Source organism: Panthera onca, chromosome C1, assembly GCF_046562875.1.
Source record: "Panthera onca isolate mPanOnc1 chromosome C1, mPanOnc1 haplotype 2, whole genome shotgun sequence".
NCBI lineage: Eukaryota > Metazoa > Chordata > Mammalia > Carnivora > Felidae > Panthera > Panthera onca.
Window position 1 is genome coordinate 212,933,221 of NC_138346.1, and position 13,440 is coordinate 212,946,660.

Here is a 13,440-nt window from a genome sequence, read left to right on the forward strand (position 1 = left end):
GCCCCCTAACCCCCTCCCCCACGCTCCTCACTGCGTCCCATGAGAGGAAAGGTCATCGTGGAGGTGATGGTGCCAGTCCCGTGAAATCCCCAGTAAGGAGCCTAAGTGGTTTGCTTTCTGGCTCCTCCCAGTGTCCCTCCCAGCGCCCACTTTCCTTGCTGTTCTGCTGTCTTACAGAGATGTCTTTGTAGGTTCCGTGTATGTTCACTGACTCTCCTGCTGCAAAGCGGGTCCATTTCCAAGGAGCTGTGGGCCCACCATCTCAACACTAGATTTTACTGGGTGTGTTGAATATGGCTTAGAGTAAGGATCCATCTGGGGGGAGGAAGGGGTTGTGGCTTTGGATTTGACTTGTGGTTCCTGTCATTCCTCAAGGGGCAACTGACGCCGTCACTTTCCCTATGAGGCTCGGCCCTCATGTCCTCTGACCCTCAGCCCATTCCCAGCAGGCTGGGGAGCCACTCTTAGCATCGCTGGACAAATCCCAGAAAGGAGTCATGTGGGAACCGTGGGCATGGCTGCCTCTGGCTGAGTCCAGAATAGGTTTCCAAACTTCTTTGACCACAGAACCCCGCCCTCTCTTTTCTAAAGGAGCATCTCCTGGCCCCAGTGTTCCAGGGGAAGGAGCCTGAACGGTGACTTTGAAATGATCCTTGAGTATATGATGAGTCATCGTCAAAGAACAGAACGCCTACTAATACTATCCTAGGAAACAAATTAGCCCACACTGGGGGCTTATCATGTGCCTGGCACTATTCTAAACATGCTCTAAGGATTTTACGTTTACTTCTGGCAACAACTCTATGAAGGGAGAGTCATTAAACCAGTTTACAGATGAGGAAATCAAGGCACAAGTAACTTTCCTAAGGTCACCAAGGTGGTAAGAGGTGGAGCAGGCTGTTTGCTACCAGCTGCACTCCCACAGTCAAGAGGACAAGGGCAGAGTTCAGGCCCAGCTGTACATTAGAGTTGCCTGGGGGAGGCTTGGACACAAATGAAGCCCAGACGCAACCCAGATCAATGAAACCAGCACTCGTGCCACTCTGCCGGTGGGCCTGGGCATCAGTACCTTGGAAAGCTCCCCATATTCTTCTAACGGGAAGCCAAGTTTGAGACCAGTTTCTGTAGCAGGAACCTGTAAACTAGCGCCCGTGGGCCAAATCCAACCCACCACCTGCTTTGGGATAATCTGCCAGTTAAGAGAGGTTTTTACATTCATAAATGGGTTTTAGAAGATCAAACGAAGGCTAATAGCTTGTGACATGTGAAAATTATATGAAATTCAAACCTCAGTGTCCACAAAGTGTTTTATTGGAACACAGCCTAAAATATTTAACTGCCCTTTATGGTAAAAAGTTTGCTGAATCCTGGATTAGGGATTCTGTACCAGCGAAAGAAATGTAAGATAGACCTAAGGAAGAACTTCCTGGCAGAGGGGTTTGTTAAACACAGGGGGCTCTGGGATCCCTAACTCTGGTGTTAGGAGCTTTGCACCCACAGACCACCTTGCAACCGCGACATGCAGGTGGCTAGGGCAAAGAGCTAGACTCCTCTGAATTTCCAACCGTGGAACTCCCCTAGTAGACAGGGATAGTTCCATGGGGCCTTCTGTGTTTTCCATTGCTGATGTCCCCGGGCCATCCTATTAGCCCCCAGACACAAGCGATGGCAGACATAAGCAATGCTGTGCTTCCTGCCTGCAGCCACCCCCTTAGGGTTCAATCACAATCTCAGATCAGCCGCCCCAAGTGAAGCACACACAGCACGGGCGTTGTCCGGTCTTAGACAAAACTGCCGGTGGATTTGATTTCCAAATGGCCGGCTTTGATCTCTTTCAGTTCCCCTGTCCCACCCCCACGCCCCAGATTCCTTTGCCCATAGAACTTGAAAAGGGAGAAATGAGCAAGGATATTTGGTTTCTCCTAGATCTGTCTGCTATGCTTGGTGCCAGACCTCTGACCCTGACTGATTTTCCCAATGGAGTAAACAGCCCTGACATCACGGGTATGGTCCCTCTGGCAGGTGTCCAGGCCAGCGAGGAATTTGGACAGGGAACGCTTTTGTCATTTGCAACCTGGTTTGCCCTGGACCAGAGGGCTGACCAAGAAAGAGGTGCCAGGTGTGTATAGGGGGGATTTAAGTGGCTCTCCTGAAGTGGCCCTTAGAGCCAAATCTGCTGGGAGAGATGTTCTGAGGGCATCGTGGGTCTAGCTTATGGGGGGGGGGGCAGGTAGTTTCAGACAGCACCTTGACCTCAGAGGTACCTCAACTCCTCAGTAGGCTTTGCTGCAGAAGTGTGGTGTGGGGGTCTAGAGATGTCTGTGGGAGGCCTGGAAACCACTAAGGCAGCATGCAAAATGGGTGCATATTTTGAGTCCATATTGGCATTCGATTCTGAAAGGGCATGAACCACAGAAGCTTAAGAAGCTATCAGGGCAACGGCAAAGCACATGTCCTGGGACATGCACTCTTGTTTCCCCCAAACACATCGTATCTCAGAATACCAACTCCCAGAGGGCAGCGACCAATCTTCCCAGGTCATGCCTTCCCGGCAAGCGGGAGCTTAATGCATGTTTTGTTTTTAAAGATGATATACCTTTGTCCAGGGAAGGCAGAGAACAGTTCGTTTTTGCAGACTTCATCCCAGGGAAAGGAACTGCCAGGGAACGCTTCTTTCCCACTGAAAGCCCTGGAGAACCTGGGATAAATCCTTGGTTGTGGACAAGCAACCACACGTTGGGCCTGGGGAACCCGACAGGCTTGGCCTGGGTTCAAATCCTGGCTCTGGCATTTACTCCCTAGGACCTGGGTGCTCTCAGTGGGGTCCCCATCAGCATCAGCATCAGCAGCATGTCCCCCCCCCCCCCCCAGAGCTTGTTAAAAATGCTGAAGCGACTGAGCCAGAATCTGCATTTGAGCCAGATCTCCCTGGGGGTTCTTACACAGGTTAAGGTTTGAGGAGCATTGATCTGGGACCCTGGACAAGTCATAACTAACTCTGCCTCGGTTTTCCTCACCTATAAAACGGTGATAATGCCCACTCGGAAAGGTCATTGTGATAACTAAGAGAGATAACGTATGGCACGCATTTAGCACAGTGCCAGGTACGGCAGAGGTGTTCCCGCGTTCACCTCCTCGGGTTCTCTGGTCTCTGGGAGTGGTCCCTTTACGCGCTCGGAAACCTCTCCATTGCAGTGCTGAGGTCGGGCAGTAGAGGGCAGTCTCGACATTGCCATCGCGGAGTACGCGGTTCCCCCGGGATCGCGGGGGCCTCGTGGGTCCTCCGGAGGCCGGGAGGTGGGCGCAGGTGTGCCGCAGCTCGGCTCCTGGGCGGAGAAAGTTCGCCCAGGGCTCCCCTGCCGGGGCTGAGTGTCCTGGGCTGGCGCCTGCAGCCTCGACCATCTAGTCCCCATCCGATCTCGCACGGCTAGTTCTGAACAAATTGCCCGGCTTCTCCAAACCTCGGCGCGCGCGCGGTCCCCAGGCCGGCGGGGAGGCGCCTCGCGCAGAGCCGTTAGACGTTGATGAAGGATCCCTGGTCGCCGTTGGCCGTCTCCGGCTCCACGCAGCGCCCCTTCCTCCGTGTGACCCTGCGGTTCCGGTGGAATTTGGCATAGCAGCGCAGCCCTGAGCGGAGAGAGTCAAGGCGGTCAGGGGGGGCCCACCGCCAGGGCCCGCCCCTTCCTTCCCCGCATCGCATCCTCTGGGACCCCCGCCCCCACCGCCCCGCACACTTTCACCAGCCCTTCTTTGTGCTGCCTAAAACCCACCCACTCAACACACGGCAGCCCGAGTGGGCTTAGAAAAGACAATAGGCGGGGGGGGGGTGGGGGGGGTGGGGAGGAGGAAGGATGCAGAGACGGAGCACAGGGGCTGTTCGGGGCCATGAAGCTCTTCTGTGATACTGGAATGGTGGACACATGATGCATTTATCAAAACCCGTGGAATGCTCAATGCCGAGAGTGAACCGAATACACACCATGGGCTTTATCAAGACCATGGTTCTTCAATTGTAAAGAGCATACCACACTAATGCAAGATAACAGGGGAAACCGTGCAGGGGGGTGGGGGGGAGAGGGCACAGGAGAACTGTATTTTCTGTGCAAGTTTTCTGTAATCCCAAAGCTGCTAAAAAAGATGGTCTATTAAAAAAATGTGTAAAGGGATGCAGATTCTGCCCTCCCCTATAAACCTCCTGTGGCTCCCCCTGGAACTCAAATAGAAATCCAAACTTCCCAGTCTGGCTTACAAGACCCCCTGGGACCTGGACCCGCCTCCCGTCTGCCCTCTTCACTTCCCACTCTCCTCTTCACCAACTCCAGCCACACTCAGTCTTCTTGCTTTTCCTCAACACCCAGTCATGCTCTGCCCCAGGGCCTTTGCACTTGCTTTTCTCTTAGCCAGAATCCCTTTCCCAAGCTCTCTGCATCCCTGGCTCCTTCACAGCCTTCACGGCTCAGAGACCCTCCCTGACCACCCAAATTAAAGTCAGTGTGGCCCTTCTGGCCCACCAGTGGGAGGGTTTCTTAGCTGAAGCTCTCTCTGTCATGGCCACCAGCATCTACTGGGATACACGGCAGGTAGATGTATTTTTCATTTAAGGCCTCAGAAGGCCACATCCTCCTGGTGGTGGCAGGTGGAAAGAGATGTGAGTGTGGCCTGAGCAATCCCACCACTTCAGGTTAGGAGTGACCTCAGGGAGAGAGGACATTGCTACTTTAAGATTCACTTATGTCACCATCCAGAGAATAAAGGAGCAAGCTGCTGGGTAGAGTTTGTGCTTAGTGGTCTAGAATTTACACCTGGGTCACTGGGCTTCCAGACCTGTGGCCACACAAGTGACACTTGGAAAGGGGAGGGGATTCATGAGCAGGAGTACTAGGTTCCCACAGAAGCCCCTTCAGAACCCTCCAGAACCCAGGCTGGCCCTGACTGCTGGACTTAAGCCCTGGGCCCCGTGTTCAGCATTTCAGGGTTTCTCAGAGGTCCTCAGGACTCTTGGTCCTCAGGAGGGTTCCTGGCCACCGCCTAGATCCCTCTGGTGTGGCATCTTGGTGACAGCCGCCTCCTGGACCATCTTTAATGAGCTGCCTGAGTTGTCACTTCTGTTCTTTTTTTTTCTGGAGCCTGAGTCTCCCAGGAGGAAGCAAGCGTTCCTTCCAGGACCGACCAGTGCCAGAGGGATGAGAGGAAAGGAGCAGATGGGGCTTTGGATGCCGACGTATCTTCCGGATGCCTGGAAAGCTGCCCCCTCCCGCCTGAGGTCCAGGGGAGGAAAGAAGGAAGGATTCCTGGATGGTGGGGCCACCCCCTGAGCACCCGGCCAGGCACCAACCAGGCAGGTGCAGCTCAGCAGGGCCGCATCCCCCCCACCTGGGCGCTCGGGGTTGGACCTGGAGGCCAAGGATTGAGATCGGACCTCAGAAGTGTTCTGGCCAACCTGGACTGGAGTGCCCTCCTGCCGGCTCCATACCTCAGTCTCCTGCTCTGTGAAATGGGTCCCCAACCCTGCCTACACGTAACAGAAGGCAGTTTCCCTGCACCCTTCCCACCCTGCCTTCTCCTCAGCTCCCTGTCGGTCCTGTCTATCTCCACTCCTGTCCCTCAGCATCCTGCAGCAGGGACCATGTCACTCTCCCACCTAACACCTGCCTACGACTTCCAATTCTAACTCAAACAAGGCTGACAACGTCCCATGTGATCCTCCCCGCTAGCTTCTCCCACCCGGCCCTTGGGCCACCTTCTCTGTTGGCCACTGTATGCCGGGCCTACTCAAACACACCAGCCTTGTTCCTCCCAAGGTCCTCGCCTTTGGCCTGCTTCTTGCTTGGGGGTCTCTCTCCTGCTTCTTGCCTGGGGCTCTCTCTCCGTCCCTATACCCTCCATCTTCTGGAGGCTGGTCCCCACTGTCCCCTCCAGTCTGTCCTTCCTAAAACAAATCTGATCCTCATCAGACCACCTGGATTATTTTCTTTACAGCCCTTATTACTTTCTAAAGACACCTTATCTCTTTATTTGCTTAGTATCCGTTCATCCCATTAGAATGGAATCCATGGGTGCACTTTGCCGGTTCTCTTCGCCGCTGAATCTCGAGTGTCCAGAACGGTACCTGACACTCAATAAATATTTCTTTACTTGGGGACGCCTGGGTGGCTCAGTCCGTTGGGCGTACGGCTCTTGATCTCGACTCAGGTCATGATCTCACAGTTTGTGAGATCGAGCCCTGCGCTGGGCTCTGCACTGACAGTGTGGATGGAGCCTGCTTGGGATTCTCTCTCTTCCCCCCTCTCTCTCTGCCCCTCCCCTGCTTGTTCTCTTTCTCTTTCAAAGCAAACAAACAAAATATTTCTTGACTGACTAGACCGTGTAGGTGTATCGCTTTCACCGCAGATAATTTTTGAGGCTAATCTGAGTAAAAACAGGGCTTGTATCTCAGGATGGTCAGTAGAGGGACCGCGACCAAATTCTCCCACTCAGAACATGTGAACACTGATTAGCTAGTGAATGATACCGAGCAACTATTGTTCACATTTGGTATTTTATCTTTAAAAGCGTACTTCTCTTTTAGAGAGATATACTGAACTAATCACAGGTGAAATGTCTGTAAACTCCCAAGAGTTGCTTCAAAATCATACTGGGAACTGAGTGGGGGGGAGAAGTGGCACAGATGGGCAGTGAGTCTGTAAATCCTGATGCAGAATGATGGGAAATCACTCTGGGGGGCTAACGGTTGCAATAATGATTTCTAACGCGTATGTTTGAAATGTTTCAGAATGCAAAATTAAAAGCATTCCCCTACTTTTCTGGCTGTGTGAGTTCGGGCAAGTCACTTAACCTCTCTGTGCCTCGGTTTGCTTATGTGCGGAAGGGGGATCATAATAGCTCCCTTTCCCGGGACGCTTGTGCATGATTATGGGAGATGGCGTGAGTGAAGTTCTCGGCACAAGAGCCTGGCACAGCGGGGCACACCTGGGCAGGTGGGAGCTCAGAAGAGTTAAGGACGTAGCTGGCCAAGTGCATCCTCCCCTGGGACAGTGCTGGGAAATCCACCCCACCCCTTGTTATCACACTTGGAAGGCCTCCCCAGGGATAGAATTCTGGTATGAAAGTACCAGCCTCCTCAGATGTGATCTTATTTAAAGAGATGCGCGCCTCTCCTCCCTTCTCCCACCTCCAGATCACAGGAGATCATGCCAGCTTGTGTTTCAAGAGGTGAGAAAAGCACATCTGAGAACCAATGCCAGGAATCAAGACTAAATGAGTTCACAGATTGGGAAGGCACCGAGCAAAGCTGTTCTTGCTCATGTTTTCAGCTCCCGAGGCCCTCTTCCACCCTCTTCTTGGCCGCGGGCCCCTCTGCCCACCCTCTTCAGAGCCCAGGGGACCCCCGCCCCCCAGGAGTGCGGGCTCACCTTCCATACACATGCAATCATCAAAGCATTTGTTGTTGAGGCCGCGGTTGTGGGGCGTGCAGAGATGTTCCCGAAGGTCACAGCAGCTCCCTGCTCACACAGCAAGTGCGCGGTCAGCCACGCTTCCCCGGACCCTCCCACCGCCGAGCCCGCCGTCCCACTAGACAGGAGATCCATCATCTCTGTGGCAGGGCCGTGGCCCGGCAGGGTGGGCCATCTGGTGCGCAAGGCTCCCTACTGGGACCACCTATGGATGCCATGGCCGAGGCCCCCCAGGGGCGGGTGGCAGAGACCCCAGCTGCCCCAGATGGGCAATTGATAGAGCACGGGCAGAGCGAAGGCGGTGTGGGATGGCCTCCCAGGGAGAGGGGGCAGAGCAGCTGGGGGGGGGGGGTGTGGAGCTGGGAGGGGCTTCAGGGATCATCGCTGCCAAGGTCCACTTTGACAGATGGGAAAACTGAAGCCCCTCCCCCCCCGCCCCCCGCCGCCGCCTCGGGGGAGCAGCAGGGGGGTGGGGGGGCGGGGGGGCCAAGGTAGACCCCAGGCAGGGCTTTGCCCGCCACACACCGAGCCAGCTCTTAGGAAGACTGTCCAGTTGACCCCAAATCAAGCCTTTTCTTTGCGCTCAGGGTGAAAACCATGTGTTGCAGAGGAAACGGCCTGTCCGGGAGCTGGTGGTCTAAACACTGGGGATGACAGGGTCCCTTTCCCTGGGTTGCTATGAGGAGCAAATAAAGTATGAGTATGACAGCGACACTCAGGAAAGAGGTAGCTCTGGTTTTTGTTATTTCTCTCCCTTTTAGGGCCACGGACCCACAGGCCCTGCTCACGTGCCTTGGAATGTCCCCACACCCGTGCAGCCTCCCCTCCACCACCCCAACCCTGACCCTGCACCCAGCCGTGTGCCCTGAAGGCGGATGCTGGCTCCGTACCTGGCAGGCAGTCTTGATGATGGTCGCACGGCTCACCCTCAGCCGGTGACGTTCCGTTACCATCGCTGGAGAGTTTACCCCAGTGTTTCTCTGGCAACGAGAAGTTCTGCAGTCAGAAGCTGACGCCAAGCAGAGCAGAGAGACTCGGCACGTGGGCGCCGGGGACTGGGTGCTCACGCTGCCCCCGGTACGGTGTGGCGTGGACAGGACTGTCTACCTCGCTCTCTCTGCCTTCGTCTTCTCCTCTCTAAAATGGGCTCAACAGTTTTGTTTTGTTTTGTTTTTTCAGGTAAAACGAGCTGGTAGAGGAAAACGTGTGCCGTGTGATCGGCACTTAAGAACAGCCTTTGCCTTGTGGGTGTCAGTGCCAATTTAGACGCCACGCCCTCCCACTCTGGACACCTGTAGGTCAGGCTGGGCTCACTGGGACCCCCACCGTGACAGACAGTGAGGGGGGTGAGGGAGAACCCAGGAGTGGGGGTGGAGGGCTGGGCGGACGTACCTTTCTTCTTTGCAGAGGGCCAGACTTCAGGTTTTAAGTCTTCATAATCGGTCCAGTCGAACAAGGCCATGTCCAGTGTGGGCATCACCTCCCCATCAGGCCTGGGCTGAGCCTGCAGGAGGGACATGGAGAGGAGGGAGCCTGGAGCTCCCAACAGGTGCGAGTCGAAACATGGGACCCCAGAACCAGGGGGTTAAGGAAGGGCTCCTTAGAGGCTAGCTCGTCCTCTGCTGGGCAGCCTGGAATCCCAGCCCTGGGGACACGGGGACAGCTGCCTAAGCAGTTCTCTCACTCTGCAGCCACCACCCCAGTGGGATGGTATTAATGCAGACAGGTGAGTTATCCGCCAGGCCCCTGAGGGAGGGACCGGGAAGGCATTCGTGCCTGCTCAGGGTTTCTACACCTATGCAGCCGGGGAGTTGGGTGAAGCCCAGCCACTCGCTTTCCTGTCCCTTCTCTCCTCTGACAAGTCATTGGCTCTGTAGCACCGCGAGGCCGCCGCTCAGTTCACCTCGCAGCCAGCGGTCTCGGGGCTGGATCAGTGCACAAGGACGCGTTGGTACGTGTGAAAATTTTCCCCGAGGTCCCTGCTCTTTTCCATGCGGACCCGGTGTGCTGAGCTGGCACCTGCTCCCTTGCCTGTCCCTGGAGTGAACCCTAGGACCACTTTGTCCCGGACAGTAGCAGCCCTTTTAGCAGAGAGCGGCTGCCGGGCTGCAGCTGAGTTGGACAGGCATCAGGAGACCTGGTCCGCCTCTAGCCCCGGTGGCCTCATCCCGCTCCCTCCCACCCCTGTGCCTCAGTCTCCCTAAATATACGATGAGGCTCTTCTGGGGCCCCTTACCTGGGGCCACAGGGATGTGACAGGCAGGATCAGGGACTCTTCTGTGGCAGGTGCTGCCTCAAAGGTGGTTAGGTAGAGGATGGTGGGGGCCAGGCTGGTGGAGGATTCCTCCATCGTGGCATCCGGTGCCTGGTCTTCGGACGGCTCTGCCTTCTTCATCAGGGAGCTAGGACCTCGGACCAAGGCTCGGCCTGAGACACGGAGTGGGAAACACAGGAGCTTTATCTGCTCACCACCCTGTGTCAACCCACAGCACAACTCACATTTCCATCTGCAAACAAGGAGGCAGCAGGGACTATGTGCCAAGCCATGGGCTCAGCCAACACTCCTGTTGCCCACCTTCCTGGGGAGGTGGAAACGAGGGACTGGGGTGGTGGGGAGAGAGGAGGGAGGTCTTGAATGAACTTGCAGTGTTGCCGCCAGGAGGCAGCCCAAGGATGCTCTCTCTAAAGCAGCAGTCCGGCCAGTTCAAGTCAGGTTACAGCCGGGGGCGTAAGTGCAACAAGTGCGAACTGGTGGGATTGACCACGGAAGGCTTCCCGGAAGAGGTGAGGTGTGAGTAGGAGAGGCTGAGAGGCACTGCACTGGGGAGAGGTCTTTGAGATGGCAAGATCCACAGCTTGTCACGTACAAGCAAGGGCTTCCTATGTGGTGATAACCATCGCCCTGTTGTATGCTGGGTCCTTCCTTACAAGCATTATTTCATCTAACCACGGTAGGAACTCTTAGGAGATGGGTGCTCCTTCAGGCTTCATCTATGGGGGGTGGTATGGACACGGAACCACAGAGAGGTTAGGCAACTTGCCTCAGGACACACAGCTAGGGGACAGCAGAGCCTGCATTCAAACACAGGTCCATCTGAGCACAAGGCCGATGCTTTTGGCCACAGATGCCACCCCCCAAGACCCGTGGGCATTGGGGTAAGTTGAGTGTGAGGGGACAGTGTGCAGGATTGGAGGTGGTCAGGAACAAAGGGGCTCTGAGAGAAGCTGGAGGCCCCGGGCTCACCCTTGCCTCTTTTTTCTCGGGCAAGATCTGACTTTGAGTTTGATTGGGTCAGTCGGGGCCACCCCACCCTCCGGAAACAAACCCCAGAGAGTAGAAAGGGGACTTAGGGACCATTGAATCCACTCCATTCATTTTACAGACAAGGCAACTGGGGCCCGGTCAGCCAGAGCTCCGCAGCAGGTCGGCAGTACCGGGCCTGGCCTCCAGCACTGTCCCCTCCTCCATTCACCTGCCACACTGACTCTCTTGGGGTGGGGGTGGGGCCCTTGGTCCGATGGAGCTGGGGCCTAGAGTTGAGCCAGGATGAGTTCATGCCTTGTGAGTCCTTGAGGATGCCAGCCTCCCCCACCCAACCTGACCGTGACCTCCAAGGGGGTGGGAGGCTGAGTCTAAGCAGGGATCTCTCGACTGTGTTCTGTCCACTCGGGGGGGGGGGGGGTCTCAGGAGGCCTAGCAAGGAAGACCCCAGCGGTTGCAGGAGGTGGGGGTGCCCAGCCTCCATCATGCTCCTCTTGGAGAACACCTGCCCCACATTTGCAGCACTTGGTCGGCCCCTGGTGGCCTTGGGGCCAGGTCAGGCAGGAGGAGCTGCCTGGGCCCAGCTGTTGGGACATGTTTGTTTAGGGACTGAGTGGGCAAAGGAGGTGGCGCCCGGGGCCAGGGGGCGGCTAGGCCCTCACGGGGATTTGGGGATGTGGGAGAAACTTAAAGAAGGTGACCAGGGCCGCGGGGGAGCACCCCAAGAGACACACAGGACAGAGGCAGGAGGGATAAGGACGCCACGTCTCTCCCTGGGTCATCCGTGTCCGGGTCAGGGGACGGTGACTCCACACTGAGAGCAAGTTGAGAATTAGCTAGTAACAGCTACTGCTCACGGCACGTGATGCTTGTCAGGTGCCATTCTAAGCATCTAAGTCCTCTATGAGCCCACACTGAGGGTAGATGGAGCCCTCATCCTCGTTTTGCAAAAGGGGACACCGAGGCACAGAAAGGGGACTTGTCCCGGGCACGCAGCTAGTAAGCGGCAGAGACGCAGCCGAACTGGGGCAGACCTAGCTTCAGAGTCTGAGCTCTCAGTCCCCGCTCTGGGATTCAGAGTTGAGTAAGTGTTGATTAAGTCCCCTGGTTGGGGACCGAACTAGTCTATCTCTACTCCGGGCTTATAGTAGGGTGGATTTCGGTCAGACACAAGGCAGAGCTTCCTGACTTAGGAGGATCATTCCCACGCGCCACCACCAAGGCTCTCCCAGCTCCCTCCTCTTACCAGATCACTCCGACTTTTGAGAGACCCCCTCCCCTCCTCTGGGGCTCCACTGCCTGCCCTCTATGGAGCCTCTGGATATCCTCCCCGGCTTCTCACACCATCGACACTTCTCCACTTCCCTTGTGCCCGCCCCCACCCCCCTCTTGGAGTCCCCTTGGCCATGGGGGTATGCCCTTCCCTCATCCCCCCACCCCTCCTTTCCATGACAGGACCCCACCCCCTCGCAGACCTCCGGCTACCTCTGTGCAGTTTCAACCTTTCCCTGCGTCTCTTGAACTCCCTGCCACGTTTCTTGACCCTCTCTGACCCGGGAGACCGGTTCTCCTTCTCCGGGTAGGGCAGTGCCAGCCCTAGGAGCGGGCCCTTGTCCTCCAGTAGGCCTGCAGGACTCTGCCCGGGCAGCGGCTCCCCTGCCCCTGGCAGCCTGGAGGTCTGCCTGGTGGTGGTGACCACAGCCCCATCCTGAGCCCGGCCGGGCATGCCTGGGCCCCGCTCCTTCTTGCCCAGGCCCCGCCGGCGGTGGTGGCTGGCCTGAGGCATCCACAGTGCTGGGCCCTGGAGGTCGATGTGATTCTCAGGAAGGTTCCGAGCCGGGGTTCCAGGTCCCAGGGAGCCTGCCAGGCTCAGCTCCGAGAGCACCAGGAGGGCGAGGAACAGCATGGGGACAACGTGGGTGCTGGGCTCGGCCATGAGCTCTGGTCTGTAAGAAAAGCAGCACCATGAGCAGACAGCTCAACAGCCCTCCTCGTCTTCTGCTTCCCCACTTCTGCAAATCCCCTCACCCACATCATCATAGCCCGGTGTCTCTCAGCAGGGATGGAGGGGGACTTGGCCCCCAGGGGACATTTGGCAATGTCCGGAGACATTTTTGGTTGTCATAGCGGGGCAGTGTCGCCCCTTCTGGGGTCAGGGATGCCGCTAAACACCCTACAGCTAGCACAGGATGGCCCACGAAGGAGGCTTGCCGGCCCAGGAAGACCACAGCGCCGAGGCTGGGAAATCCTGGTTTGATTGGCTTAAGCAGCATCCAGGTTCCAGATTCGTCTAGAATTCTCTTTGCACAGACCTCTGCCCTTTGCCAAGTCCCCCGGAATGAGCTGCGTTCTTCCAAGCTCAGAAACAGGCCTGTCCTGCCCGAGGCTTGACTCAAAGCCCAACTCCGAACAAACAGAACAGCCTCTTTGGGCGCGTGCCACGGGCAGGGATCGGGTTCAGAGCTTTGCGGGAACTCATATCACTTTGTCCTTTCAACAAGCCTCTGAAGTGGCTCCTAGCATTTTCTGGAACAGCCACTAAGGCCCAGAGAGGTTAAGCCACACCTAGTAAGTCTCATACATGTAATTGCTACGTCTGTGCTCTGCACCTCCCTCGTGGCTGTCCCAAGACCGCTCGGTCCGTCTTTGCTCTTTTCTTTTCCTCTAAGGGGCTGGGAGGTTCTGACACAGCCCTGTCTCTGCCGGCACTGAGCAACTTGGGAA

At 56.4% G+C, this 13,440-nt stretch overlaps 1 protein-coding gene across 1 annotated transcript in view; it reads right to left on the reverse strand.

Annotated features, from left to right (window-relative positions):
- DRAXIN (dorsal inhibitory axon guidance protein) overlaps positions 1 to 13,440 on the reverse strand; it is a 25,508-nt gene continuing 12,068 nt past the window's right edge. Inside the window, exons 2-7 of the mRNA XM_078452424.2 lie at positions 12,202 to 12,662; positions 9,691 to 9,881; positions 8,847 to 8,958; positions 8,345 to 8,434; positions 7,413 to 7,502; positions 1 to 3,627 (exon numbers count right to left, since the gene is read on the reverse strand). Of these exons, the coding sequence (XP_078308550.2) occupies positions 3,515 to 3,627; positions 7,413 to 7,502; positions 8,345 to 8,434; positions 8,847 to 8,958; positions 9,691 to 9,881; positions 12,202 to 12,652 (1,047 nt within the window). The 5' untranslated portion in view covers positions 12,653 to 12,662 and the 3' untranslated portion in view covers positions 1 to 3,514. The remainder of the gene's footprint in view (positions 3,628 to 7,412; positions 7,503 to 8,344; positions 8,435 to 8,846; positions 8,959 to 9,690; positions 9,882 to 12,201; positions 12,663 to 13,440) is intronic.